General features: G+C 41.2%; 1 protein-coding gene across 4 annotated transcripts in view; it reads left to right on the plus strand.

Annotated features, from left to right (window-relative positions):
* Positions 1-14,978, plus strand: part of LOC130593274 (sodium channel protein type 5 subunit alpha-like) — a 215,577-nt gene that overhangs the window by 135,909 nt on the left and 64,690 nt on the right. For all 4 annotated transcript variants that reach the window (XM_057398302.1, XM_057398303.1, XM_057398304.1 and 1 more), the window contains one exon: positions 6,296-6,766. In XM_057398302.1, coding sequence (XP_057254285.1) covers positions 6,296-6,766 — 471 coding nt within the window. The remainder of the gene's footprint in view (positions 1-6,295; positions 6,767-14,978) is intronic.

A 14,978-nucleotide genomic window follows, 5' to 3' on the forward strand; every position in this document is an offset into this window, starting at 1 on the left:
CTGAAGAGGCATTTTCATCATCTGTTACAGCATGTCAGACTGGCAGCAAGAGCAATGTTGCTGTGGAGCCCTTCACCTGCCTCCCCTTCTCAACAGGATGTACCCATGCCAAGTCCATGCCAGGTCTGACATCCCCTGGTGCTAGTGCAACTTTATAGCTCCACTGAAAGCAGGGAGCAATGAATGGCAGCTTAAAATGACCTAAAAAAAAAAAAAAACTCTTATGTGACACAAAGGTGCTGTGAAGTGTAATTAATGGGCTTATTCCACCCTTCCATTACTCAGATTTACTCCTGTGTAAAGTGGTGAAAACAGCACCAAGAAATCTGCCCCATTAATTATGCATACCCCTTTAAACTCTGAAGTGAGAAAAAGAGTGACCATTCCCCTCTCCCATGCACATACCATCAAATATGGGTGAGCACAACTGCCATCCAGCATCACTTCTCTGCCTTGTACTGCTTAAAGACTGCAAGAGACGACTGAAACTGCAAGGAAATGTGGTGTCAATACCCAAAGTAGAGAACAGTGAGCAAAACTCCTAGCCTGATGGTAAATACCATGAAAAGGCTAATGGAATGGAGGACACATTCATCTCACCTGGTTTCTAGAGTCTAGCATGAGAATAGCCACATCTGTATCCCCCACCTTAACTGTTCTTCACAGTTAATGGAGGGAAAAGGCATTTTTACTCCTTTTAATTTCTTCCATGCAGCTACCAATTTTAGGATGAGACGCATTAGGCTTAAACTCCTCTGGCCATATGGATTGGATCTTTACTGTAAGGGTTCATTACTGTAAAGTTCGTTCCTGTTAGGGTGGTGAGGCACTGGAATGAGTTACTCAGTGAAGCTGTGAATGCTCCATCCCTGGTGGTGTTCAAGTCCAGGTTGGACAGAGCCTTGGTTGACATGGTTTAGTGTGAGGTGTCCCTGCTCATAGCAGGGGGGTTGGAAACAGATGTTCTTAAGGTCCTTACCAACCCTAACTATTCTATGATTCTATCTAGCCTGTCTATAACGAGAACCCTAGATGATCCTCTAAAGGAAGCATGAGTGCCAGCCATGCCCAAGGTTCTGCTTTTCAAGCACATTTTCTGCGACCCCTGTTTTGCACAGCCAGGGGAAATGCATGTGGTAGCTGTGAGGCTAGGAGGGAAATTAGGCCTTGTTCTCTTCTTTCTTAGGAAAAATGGAAATCATTCACATGAAATCAGTGAAGTTATAGCCACTTGTGTGTTTGCGTATGCAATGATTATTTCTACCATATTGCTTCCATTTTTGGTTGCCTGTGGAGAACATCTGCTCTTGTCACCACCATAAAGTAGCTTAAGGATTTTACATGGGAAATAGGCTGAATTTGGTGTATTGTTTTCGTTGTATTTTCTTATATTTAAACAGACAAACCAATTATTTCACCAAATAGATTTACACAGAGTTGATAAGAAAAAGATTCTGTTGCAACAAGCTGGAACTATAGTGCCCTACAAACCTCTCATCCACAACTGCTAGCCTGCCTTGTAGGATCAAACACAGTCCACTTGCGAAGTTCTGTGGCTGCAAGGCAGGAAATCCATATCCCCATTTCTGTGTGTTTTCCTAGCTGATCTTGGGCAAGAAACACCAAGGAGATCTGTTCTGATCCGTCCTGTATTTTCTCCCACCTGCCCCTGGCAACAAGGACCTCATGAAATACTTGTGGTAATGTATTTGACAGCATTTTGACAGCAAGAAACTAAGATACCACAAGAATGGGATTATGAGATTGATTACAGGATAAAGAGAAACTGGGCTGGGAAGATATAAGCCTCTTATCCAAGCACAAATAGCTGAAATAATAAAAAAGATAATATAGAAAATAACTGATCACATAAATTACTTTCTGCAGGAGTACTCTCTGTTAGTAAACTTTGTCCTGGGATGGAAATGTACAAAGGATTGGAAAATACACTTCCAACGAAAGGAATAATCCTTTAGTAGCAAAGAGATGGGCTAGATGACCTATTACTACAGGTCTCTGTCTTAATCTCACCCTTCCTTGAAGCAGAATTTTCTTTATGAGCAGTTTTTATTTGCAGCTTCATGCATTTTGCTACCATAAACAAACTAAAATACTTGGCACATATTGTACTGGGCTTGCTAGAAGTCCTCAAGGTCTCCAAAGAGAAAACTGTACCTTTCCCATCTGTGCTAGCCAAGTAACAGTGGAGATGTCCTCTGCCATCAGGAAACAAACAGGAAGGAAGAATACCAGTTTCTTCCACTGGTCGGAGTGCCCGAAGAGCTTCATGCTGGGTTGTGTCTTACAGGCACTTCCAGAGAAGTGGGTTTGAAAAGGTTGAGATATATGGGTTCTGTTTTATCCACGCAAAAAAGAGAAGTATTAAATGAGTAGTTAACGATCCTGGCAGGTGCCTCATGGTGCTAGGCTTTCTGGCCTTTTCTATGCAGCTGAGTGACAGCAGTGATGGGGGTGAAACAGCTGGAGCTCTCTTCTAACCTGGTGAAGGCTAACTGGTTATGAAGTTTGGCCACCACTGTCTGGAGCATGGAGTGTGAGACTGACACCAAGAACGATTTTCTGGACACCAGGCTGGGTTTGACAAGTTGTAGATGATCCTTTTAGTTGTATGATTTAGTTTTAGGTTTTCTTTCGAGGAGCAGTGACTTGGACGATGATCCTTATGGGTTCCTTCCAACTTGAGTTATTCAAGTGATTCCATGTTAGTTATTTGGCTTGCATTGGTAAGTGCCCTAACTTTAATCTAGCTGTGAAACACCAAACTCAAGCTAGCTCAGGCTTCAAAAGGCACGACCAGAGATGGTTCAGTTCTTCAGCATCTCCTGGGATTCCAGACTGTCTCCATTGTCTACAGACACCATAGGAAAACTCCTCCAGTTTAAGCACTACAGAGAGGTATCTGACATTAGGCTCGATTAATCTTTCATTTATATGCCTTATAATGGCACAGGGTCACTTCTTTGGAAAGACATGAAAAGTGAGAAAGCCTATGAAAGTGTGCTATACTGTCATTAGCGTAAATGCCTAACTAACATCATTATGCTACATGAGTTGGGGTTCCCTGAGTGCATCTGTGATTTGATACCTAACCTCAAAGACCAAACAAATGACCTGCTCTCAATAGTCTGGCTGGTCAGTGTCACTGGAAAGGATTCTCTTTAAGGGGATCTATATGGATATAAAAATATGCCATTGCTTTTACAAACTGAATTAGTTTTAGTTTTCTTTTACTTAAACTGTAAGAATTTTGTTAGCAACCAGGGAGACTGTATATTATTAGTAACCTTTTAAGGGAAATGCAGTGTGTCATGGGTTGAGCATATATTTTTCTGGAAAAGGCAGTGTGTTGTGAAATGGGGGGAATAAGTAAACGTAACGTACTTACACATTAATTCACTGTACTTGAACACCCGGCAATGCAACTCTGAGGTTACCTGCTCATAAAGGAAGGAGGGAGTGATATTTGAAATTTATTTTTGGCTAAAAGCATGAAGTGCAAATAGCTCTCTGTGCAAAATGTCAGCTGCATTTCTGGGAAGCAAACAACACTGCCTTAATAATCCATGGTAAATAACAACACTAAGAATGTTACCACCTCTTATATACACCTGCAGGTGTATCTGGGTAAACTTATGTAACTGTAGTTTGACATCCAAAATAAATACAGAAAAGTAAAACAAGGCATTTCAAACAAGGTATTATGTGAACAGCAGAATTAATGAAGTATAGGGTGAAATTCAGCTTCAGATGACAAAATTTGTGTGAAACATGAAGGTGTTCATGTATGGAAAAGATGTCTGAGCTACCACCAGAGTCTGCAGAGATCTAGGGCTTCACTCAGTTTTGGCTAGCACCACTGGAGATGCTGTAAGATATCCATCCTGGCCTCCATCTAAACACATATCATAGAATCATAGAATGGTTTGGGTTGGAAGGGACCTTCAAAGTTCATCCAGTTCCAACCCCCTGCCATGGGCAAGGACACCTTCCACTAGACCAGGTTGCTCCAAGCCCCATCCAACCTGGCCTTGAACACTTCCTGGGGTGGGGCAGCCACAGCTTCTCTGGGCAACCTGTGCCAGGGCCTCGCCACCCTCACAGGGAAGTGCTGCTTCCTAATATTCTGACAAAATCTCCCATAGTAGTGTGTCCTATTGGCCAGTTGCCCCAGGATGACTTGGGCATGCTAGGGTCAGTAGGCACCAGATGACTGAATACAGGCAGATGCATGCAACCCTAACATGGTCACCTGTATTTGGTCAGGCTCTGTTGCCTACGTGACAAATTTCTTCTGACTGAAATGGATGCCCTGTTAGATCCTTAAGGTTTGATGTCTGAGTCTGGAGGCAGCTTACATCCTTGAAAAGTAATTCAGTTCCCTAAATGCTGCCAGTCTGTTGTCTGCTAAAGCACCCTGTCATGCCCTAAAGCTGGAGCTTTAGGAGGACACACATCTCCTGTAGGCCTGGTACAGATGTCTGATAACCTTAGACAGTGGGCACCTATGTTGATGTAACAGAACTGAACAGATAAAGTTCAGAAGATTTTTTATTCTGTATTTCTTTATCCCGTCGCTTCCTCCAGCCCCTTCCCATGTCCTTAGGGATGCCACTGGGAAGGACACATATGCTGTGATTTGTTCCAAACTCTGTTGGCACTGGTGATCTGGGCAGTGTCTCTTCTCTATACATGTGCTTATTTTCAGGATACTTGTAGCAACGTGGTTCTCTCAAACAAAGTTGAAAATGGCTAAAGTGATTCTGGCAGTGACTCCTTCACTAATGGGCTCCCACCTGCTTGGCAGTATGTCCAGTACTCTGGTTTTCAAACTACCTATCAGACAGCATCACTTGCAATACCTCCAAGTGGGATATGGAATGAAATATTGACTCATACCAGACTGCTGCAGTGATTAAGAGGAGACCCACACAAGCTGTCAGTGACACTCCAGTATGATGGACCAGCTAAGAAACAGTTAGCTTTAATCTCGCTTTACTTCAGAACAGGGTAGTGCTCAGTGCAGCAATAGGTTATTCAGTAGTTCATAATAGACATGGGCATCTGCTGTGCTACAAACTGCTTTCATTTATAATCACAGTAATTGCAGAGAGTACTTTACAAAAGAGTACTGACAGGACCCTTTAAATGTAGTGTCACCAGAGTGATTAAGACCAGATTTTCAAAATTCCAGCTCATATATTCTGAATATTTTAAATAAGAGGGAGCAGCATGCAGGATGATAGCAAAAGCTGATGGTTATTTGGTAAGGCCTAGTTAAGTATAAGTAATTTTTATACTGTTTATTTTGGTCTATCAGATTTTATGGATTTAAAATACTATCAGAAAGACAAAAGACAGGGGACTTGCAAGTGTTTCTAGTAGTATTACGAGATCACAGAGAAAATATCTTCAGAAAATCAATTTTATTGCTGGAATGGCAGAAGTGCTGTTGCACTGATTTCTCCCTTGCAGTGCCACAGAACTGACATCCACCCACCTTGTACAGGCAGCAGATGAGTTGATACCAGGGAACATGGTCCTAGTATATTTGGGGTAAATATATTTTAGCTGATACTGGTTTGAGTCACCTTTGCCCCATTCCTGTCATCCCAGGCATCTATGTCCAGTTAGAGCTTTTTGCCCTTGTCAATCCGGATAAAAGATGTAATTCATTCCTTCTCAGACCACGAGCAGGTGTAACGTCCTATACACAGCAACTGGTGATCAGTCTGCAAGATGTATTACTGGAAATAGCCTTCTAGAAGAATCTGGGTTTATTTATTGGGTATAACTGGCAGGTAGTCAGGGGGGAAGAAGGTAAAAAGGGATTTAAATTGTCAAATATGTCACCCAAATGTATAGTTGTGTCTAATCTTACTGTGCACTACCAGCAAATGTAAATAGTTCTGAAGTTACAGGAACAAGACCACCACTTAAAAGAGTATTTACACTATGTAGCTTTCAATTAAAATTGTATCCTATATTCTGTTTCTGAGCTTTATCTTGCCTGTGTTTTGGGGTGCTGGAGGAGAGAAGGGAATGTCAGAATGTGTTATTATCCATGCTGTACTTCTACACATGAAATTAATGTGTTTGGAAATATCTGCAGGTCTCCATTTCTTACTGAAACCACCTATAATTAGAGGTTGTTCCACAAATGTTGGTGCTATTACAGTGGCACAGATGAGACGAGACTCGGACTGTCCTGCTTCCAAGAACAAACATTAAACCTTCACATTTAAGGGTCACTGATTTTCTTTTAACTTTGTTTCAGGTGCTCAACCTGTTTCTTGCCTTGCTGTTAAGCTCTTTCAGTGCTGACAACCTCTCGGCACCAGACGAGGATGGGGAGATGAACAACCTGCAGCTTGCTTTTGCTCGAATCAACAGGGGTCTTCAGTATGTGAAACACACGACATGGGATTTTTGCTGCAATGTCCTCCGGCACCCCAAGACAACAGCTGAAAAGAAGGCAATGATGATGCTTGCTGCCCAGAATGCAGGTGCCCTTAACAATTGTGTCAACAGTCACACAGCTGCTGAGCTTGGCAAAGACATGGAGAATCACAAAGAGAACCACGCGGAGGATGGAATGAATAAAAATGGGGAGAAGCATCTAGGAATTACAGACAATGATGATTTTATGACCAATCCTGACCTGTCCATTTGTGTTCCTATTGCTCTGGGAGAGTCAGACATTGAGGAGGAAGACGAGGAGCAGAGCACCTTTACGGAAATGGAGCAGGTAGGCAACTAAATGTTTCCTAATTGCAGTTTACTAAGATGGCCCTTGTTCTGACCCCTGATCTGGATCCATGGCTTGTGATGCAAATGTCCTATGGCCTAATCCTGCCTTTGATATGTTGTTAACTTCAGAGGAAGTTACAGATGCATATCCAAGAGCAAAATCCAGTCTCCAACAAGAGACAATCCCTTTCTTTGTATGCTTTGTGCTTGTTTAGATTAGTTCTTCTAACCAAAGCAATTAAACCCTTCCTAACACAGGAGACTGCTTTTTTGTTTGTTTGTTTGTTTCAGCTAAATCATGGGAATGTTACAGAACAAATTTTAGGTCCACTGACTACGACATGGAATTTTCTTAGTGTGCAAAACTGGGTAATGGCTTGGCTTGATTTGTGCAGCAAGAATTGAGGGCCAGGTAGTTCTCTTAAAAGTTCAGAGAGCCTGAAGTTAATATGACTTTTTATATATTCACACAGGAAAAATAGTTATTTGCTTGTTCATTGGTGTAACATAGCAGATTTTTGTTTTCCCTAGAGCACCCAGTAGTAAAGGCTGAAAAATTCTGTGTGACTCAAAGTGCTGGTGTAAAACTGAGAAGAAAAACCTTCAAGGGAACACTTCTCTTTCTCTCCTTCTCCCTCTCTCACCTTTCTATCAGATTTACCTCTTGGCTCCACACACCATATCTAGTTAATATTTTCCACACCCTTCAGCCTTGATCCAGCATCCTCTGATGCTGACTGAGACCTGCAGTGTCAGCATGTGCTGGATCAAAGGTCCTGTTTCAGATCCAGATGTCAGGAGGGATCCCTGATCTCCTGGTTCTGGGGAAGAAAGATCTGAAGCAAAACTGTCTTTAGAGAAGGGCTGTCCTAAAAAAGCCCTCTGTGTCAGGAGGCAGTCACAAATTAGCTTCTAAAAATTAATTTCTGCTGCTCCATGGCAGAAATATTTTCAGTGTTAGTACATCTGCTCACCACCAGATCTTACACACTGATCTTCCCCCTGGGGGGGCTGAATGGAAAGGGTTTGGAAAAATTTATCATAAAGCCCCATTATCCCAATAGACAACTAGGTAACGAAAAAAGAAGTCTGACATTTCTGATAAACACTTTTAGGGACTTTTGTGTATTATTTTTAAGGAATGCTTTTATTGAAATGACTTGTGGATCAGTGTGGGTGGCATGTATAATAGCTACTTTTTCCTTTGAAGTCCTTTTCTATTCCCAGCGCTGTATTAGTTAAACCTACAAGCAAAGTACACTTGAAAAGTGAAATATGAATATAGTAGATGGTTTCTTAGTGTCAGCGGACTGCAAATACTGACTAGTATAGAAGCGTTTAAGTGTATAAATGTGTTTCATTCTGGAGTTTTGGGTTATTTTGTTGGTTTTAGGGTGTTTTTTTGTTGTTGGCCTTTAAAGATATTCACAGCTTTCTGCTGCAGCTGGGAGAGAGTCACAATCTTTAAAACTCTCAGATTTTTTTCCTTCAAAGCGCAAAGTAAAGGTTTGTTGAAACTTTGAATGTAATTGTCCATGAGGACTGAAAGGGTGTGTGCATGCACACGTGTATGTTGCATCGCTGTGTTCTACCTTCCTCAAAATAAATAGCAGTGTTCACAGTTTCAAGCTAAACTGTAGCATAGAGCATGGAGGGTTTGGGATTTTTGTATCTTACTGTAGCGTAAAAGTATAGAAATACGGATTTCTATTTGCTGCACAGTGTGTCCATGTAGGTGCTGGTACACAGGACAGATAGCCATCCATTTATGCTGTACAGCAATTAAATACAGAATTAGACCTTTACTGAGATCTATTAGAGTCATGAGGGAAAGCACTGATGTAGAGGAATAGACATTTTAGTGAAATGGAACATTATAAATGAAAGTTGATTTGAAAATATTAAGAAAACTTCCAATTGTTTCAGTAATATAGAAACATTATCATCCGTAATATAAACATTGAGGATTTAGAGCGAAACAAACTAGGAGGAAATAAAACCCAGCAGGAGAAGCAAACCAAAATACTCTTTTGACACTGTATCTTTTAATAAAATTTTCAATAGAGTAATGTTGTCACATTACCGCAAGATATATGGATTGCAGTGAAATAATGCAGTTTACTGCTACTGTGTGCATTAAACAGAAGGCATAGTGTTGAGAAATGTATTAATTAGCTTTGTCGCTAGTGTTTTCCAGGGTTTGACAAGCAGCTGCTGCAGGTCACTGCTGTTCTCCTGTGCATAGTCCTGATCAATGGTTTTCAACCTTTGTCTTCAGGGCTGAGGGTTTATTGGTGAAACAGTCCAAACAAGAAGCGAGTTCATATATCCAGCAAAAAATTTTGTTAGATTTCTAGAAAGGAAAGTGTGTGCATGCAAGGGGGTTCCAACTCAAAGACTTGAAATACACTGGCATAATAAACAAACAAAAATAGGAAGAAGCTCAACAGCAGAAATTATAATTGTGTGATGAGCTTTGCATTTGCTTTCCTGCAAAAACCCAGTAGGGTTGTACAGCTGTAAAAATCTCCGTAAGGAGCAGAACCATGAGAAGACAGATCCCAAACAGTTCAAAGATCTGTCATTTTTCATGGTGCCCATTCCAAAGACATATGGTCTTCAGACACATAAAAAAACCCTCTCTTGATCAACATGTAGGTTACTGTAAAAGAAATTATTGCACCTGGAGGTCAGTATGAAATCCCAATTCCCTGGATATACAGCTGTGGGCATTACGGCATAATAGCTTTTGTGTCAAGGGCAGCTCTGTGGGACTGGGGAATAAAATTCCCCACTCACTCCCAGAAACGTTAATCCTGCAAGCCCCAGCTCCATGGGGATCCCTTCCTCCTTCCCTCCAGGATGGCCATGATAACCACGACAGAGCTCACTGAGAAAGAACAACATGAACCAGAGCAAAATTTACATGATTACACTGAAAGGGCACAATTACAGTGAAATATCTTTTTGTGTGGAGGGCATCATACAGAAATGAAGCAAGAACTATCAAGGGTATGCTAAATATTCAAATCTATTCTAACTTTCCCATAATTATAATCCATATTTTTATATATTTAAATATTTTAGTATTTACAAAGAGAATGTATATGTATATTTACTTCTCAGGAGAAGACAACATACCCTGCTTCCTTTCAGAGTTGCTGGCTGACCTGGAATTTAGCATCCCTTTGGCAATGTTGCCAGAATGTGCCTTCCTCCTCTTGCATGTAGATTTTGGTTGTGATAGCATGGAAGAGGAGGTGAAGAGAGATGCATAAAAGAGGAGTATGCGTATGTATGCCCCTCAAGTTCATGGCTAGGTAAAACTACACAGTCCTCACATGTCTTTTATACTTTCTCTGTGAATTGAAAATCCTGGACCATATTCTGTTCACTGTGTACTCCCATCAGTCTGGACTATTCGTCATGACAGAGAGGCTAAAGGGAGGCTGGTCTCAGGCAGAACCATAAAGTTGTTGATCCCAATGGGATATTTTAGGGTGGTGATCAGCTCAGCTTTCAGTTCCTGTACCAATACTGAGCTCTGCCCGGAAAAGCATAAAACTGCTCTAAAGAAAGGCATTGTGGCTGTGAGAAATGGGCTCCGCAATGTTGCACACAGCAGTTTGAAATTTCAGATGATGAGAAACCCTTCTGTGACTGCACATTTTCCTCTGAGTAATAGAAATGTCTAAGTTTAAATTTCAGCTGCCATTTCTATTATCAGAGCTTACACTGGCAGCAGCCGTCTTCCTGAAAGCTACCAATTTGTGGTACTGTCATTGAGAGGGTTTCAAAGGAGTGAGCCCACCTGATAGCTTCTAAATCTCCTTTGATTGCTGAGATGCAAGTGAGGTGCTCTGCCAGCTCAGAGAGCTGGGAGACACATGCCTGTATCCCACACATACAAGTCTTTGAAAAGATCAAAAAGAAAGGCTGAACAATAAAAGTCAGCACAGGTGCAAGAAGCTGGCAGAAGAGGAGTGAGTCTGAGAAAGGACTGCCTTGAACTGAATTCATTTGACATTACTGTGTGATACATGTATTGATGCTGGTCACTGCAACATTTTAGCTTCTGTCTTTATCTAACCTGTCTGCTTGCCCTGCTCATAGTGTTGGGGAAGTCTCTCCCTGTCAGTCCACAAGATTTCTTCAGAATTTGATGATATGTTTAACCTCATAATGCGAACAAGAATAACTGTCTTCCATTTTTCCCCTAGCTTCAAGATGTGCAATTTAAATATGGGCTGTCCTAGCAGGAAAACAGCTCGCAAAAGCTCAGCAGCAGCCCCAGAAACGTGCTGGCTGCATCTTCCCAAGGGTCTTTTTAGTTCTTGGTTTGGCTCCTTAGATGATTAAAATGTGGAAATTATTTTATTGCACCTCTGTAGAGTGCCTTCTATTTGCTTCTAAAGACCATTTTTTATGTGTGAGATCAACTTTCGGTATCCTGAAGGAGTAAGAATCAGATTGTGGGGACAATAAGGTGATGGGACAGTTCAGTGGGCACAGTCCTGTCCACCAAACACAGTGGACTATCAGAACTTACCTGCAATTTAGCTACATTTGAAAGTTTCAGACATCAGAGGGGTTTGTACTATTTGCATTTGATATCTAAGTCCAAAACTTAAATCTTCAAAATTCCTACTTTAGTATTGCTTAATCTTCAAGGTGCCCACAGCTGTAGCCCAGAATGGTGTGCATCTTTATCACAGTGACATCATGTCATGGTTCAGAGGAATCCTGGGATTAATAGTCTAAAAGGAGGTTCCAGATGAGTAATGCTGGGTGTCCTGGATCAGTCCCCAAAGTATGGTGTTTAACTCTGTTTTTTTTCAGTTGCCCACAATCTCAGTGATGTCCAGGTCTTTTTGGGTGCTGTCTGGATCCTTTTCTGCATTGATGAGTTCCTGCAGTTAGTAAATTTTATTAGCACAATCTAAGAAAATGGCTCTACCATTTCCTTGTTGTTTGAGTCAGCCCGATAGGGTTTTTAATGCCTTCTCCCCTTTCTTAAATTGAATTAGTACATGTGCTGCCTTACTTAAACTACTGCCCTCAACTTGATCTGTCTAAAGCATGCCATTGAGAAGAAAATCCATGCTGTGGTGGGTAGTGGCTTTTGGACACATCTCACATTTGCCCCCTCTGCAGTGGGAAAGTCAGGCAAGGATGCTTTCCGCAGAGATAACACCTTTGTATTTTCACATGCAGCGCAGTGCCGAGCCAGCAGCACTTGCCTGCTTGTCTTTAGAAAATGCCATTATTGATTTGTTCCAACGGAGTGGCTAATTGGGTCATACGGAAAGTGCTGTCTGCCTGCTGCCAGGATGGAGTGCTTTGCAGCTTCTTACCCCTTCCTCAACACCAGACACGCACGCTGTGGGATCACTGCCTTTCCACGCACAACAACCAGGTCCCAGTTCCCACCGTAGCCAGTTTGTGCAATCCTGAGAGTGCAAAGCAGCCTGAGGCTCACCCCTTGCTGTGGAAATCCTTCAGTAGCAGCGAGTTGTTGCTGTACTTGGTAGAGCTCACCTTTCCCTGATCTGGCAGGGAATATTGCCGGCGGGAAGGGGATAGTGTCTTTCTTTGCCTCTCAGGGTTTTCTACCTGCACAGCTGCACTTTTCAGTGTGATTTTCCTAGACCCTTCCAAGGTAAAGTAAGACCCCTGCTGTGATTTTCAAGAAGTCTGGGTCTGCACACAGGACCCAAGGGATGTATATTGCCTTGATTTTGCACACGGAACGAGTATTCATTGTTCCAGAGCCCACCTTGCTTTCTCAGTCATACTCATATCTTTTTTTCTTGATTGGCAGTTCTCCCCTCTTTGGCTCTACCAACGTCTCCCAGGAAAAACAGGTTTCCAGACTTTAGATGAGTAGTTGCCTCTGTACATGTCAACGGTAGGGCTGGCTGCCACCACAGTCTATTCAATGGAACAGTTTCTATATTGCCCTGAACCAGATCCACCACCCACCCACCTCCCCCCGCTTTTATTCTCTTTTTCCCTGTATTTATTTCAGAATTACTGACTCATTTTATTTCATTTGACAAGGTGAAACTGTTTCTGATGGCTTTTTTTGCATGTTTCTACCAATAAGAGAGTCATAACTTTGAGGTCAGAAAGGACGATTAGGATCATCATGGTTGACCTTTCTCATAACACTGAGTCAAAGACATCAAGTGCTAATTTCTGCACAGAGCCTGTAAGTTTATTTTAACTATGATACGTCATTTGTAGGAAGAAAAAAAGGAATGAAATGTCTCAGGTAACAAAGAGTTCACCATCTGCATCTGGACACACATCTGTTTCCTTCATATATAGTGGAAATTTTACAGTACAATTACATTACATTACATTACAGACCTTCTCCTAAACCTGAAGTGACTCTGTAAAAGTCAATAGAATTATTCCAGGTTTTAGTGTGAGGTGTTCCTGCCCATGGCAGGGGCTTTGGAACTTGATGATCTTAAGGTACTTTCTAACCCTAACTATTCTATGATTCTATGACATAAGTGTAGCTGAAATTATTGAAAATTGCCATAAAAGTGCCAGTGCATAAAGGTTTTGATATAAAATTGTTTGTGGCAATGTCTTACTCTCCTAATAATTCTAACACCTATAAATCAGAGGTGCCATGAAGTCATGTGTTTATTTGACAGGGTACGTTAATTCAGCCTTTTACTGCAGGAAATATACTTTATTGTCAGGAACTGGAATACCCTTTCAAAGAGTCTTTTATATTTATAAATATAAAATTTTTATATTTAAATATGTAAATTTATATTTTGTCTGGTTTTAGTTCCAGTCTGTGGGACATGTTCGCTTTTAGAGCAAATGGATGAAATACCTTTGAATTCTGTTAATGACTCTCCAGTTCTTACTGGCAGGACAGTGAACCCACGTGTATACGTGCATGCAGCACACAATAAATCTTACAGCATTCTTCTTGTCAGCTTTATTTGGGCCAATATTTTTCTGATCATTAAGTAAGATAGCAGAGTTTTTTCATTATTGTTACACACATAGTTTGCCTGGATTTTTCCCTTTTTAAGCTGTATGTTTTGTTTTGCATTTCTTGAAAACTGCATAGAACTCAATTATATGCTAGTTATTTTTAGCAATATAATAACAACATTTCTGTATTAATTGTCTTTGGAAGAATAGCAGCAAGGCCATTAGAAAAAGAAAAAGGACTGTAAATCACACCAATAGACTTAAAGCACCTATGTCCTCCTCTCAGATTCTACATATAGAAAGACGTGTTTATTTTGTTTCAGTACACTGGGGCAGAAGAAGGAAGCTCTATGTCAGATCTCTGCTGACGTGATTAGAGCAGTCACACTGAGAACAAAGGTTTTAGGATGCTTATTCAGTATGCGGTGGCAGGGAAATATATTTGTCCACAGCATAATTCCTAAGGTGCAGGAAACACAGGAGATGATGGAGGAGAGAAAGAAGGGGGGGGAACCTGGCATTGAAAGAGCCGATATCAGGCATAGTGGACTTGACAACATGCATTTGGACAAGTGCCCAGACTGTGGACTACACGTCAGTCACAGCTTACTGGATGCCATTTCCCAGTATCCATATCCCTCCCTGGAGCAAAATGCAGCCCAGAAATGAGCATTTTTCACTGTTTCTCCCTTTGGTAAAGAAAATGCTGACATTTAACATTTTGGACAAAATGAACAGCAGCCAGTTCCCCCACAGCTCCTGTGCCAAGTGAGACACTGTGTGTGTGTGTGTGTCGGAGGCTTGAAATTACTCCCATTAATTATGGTCCAAAATATGGTCCAAACTTTGGAATAATGGTTATTTTGTTGCTATTGCCTGTAATAATGTGACACTTCCTTAATGATCAAAATATTACTGCCTTATTTGGGTGAAAGGTTCTGGGTTATTTCAGGCACTCTCACTGCACTTCAAGGCAAACTTCCAAAATGTAAACTTCCATAAGAGGAGACCATTAAGTTGAGTTCTTCATATTATGCTGTGGAGAGATCCCAATTACCAAAAGAAACATAAAGTAGATTGTGATTAAACTTCAAAATGCAATTTAGCAGAAGGTATTAGCTTGAACTCTGAACAATGAACACTTATGAAACGCTTTCACTGCCTATTTGAGCTTATTGAATTGATAACAGGCTAAATTAACTTTGGCAGTCCATCTTTTTGCCAAGTTGTCCCACTTAGACTAATTT

This window comes from Pezoporus wallicus, unplaced genomic scaffold (genome assembly GCF_028554395.1).
Source record: "Pezoporus wallicus isolate ANWC-B61680 ecotype Strahan unplaced genomic scaffold, APGP_CSIRO_Pwel_v1 contig_7237, whole genome shotgun sequence".
Classification (NCBI taxonomy): Eukaryota; Metazoa; Chordata; class Aves; order Psittaciformes; family Psittacidae; genus Pezoporus; species Pezoporus wallicus.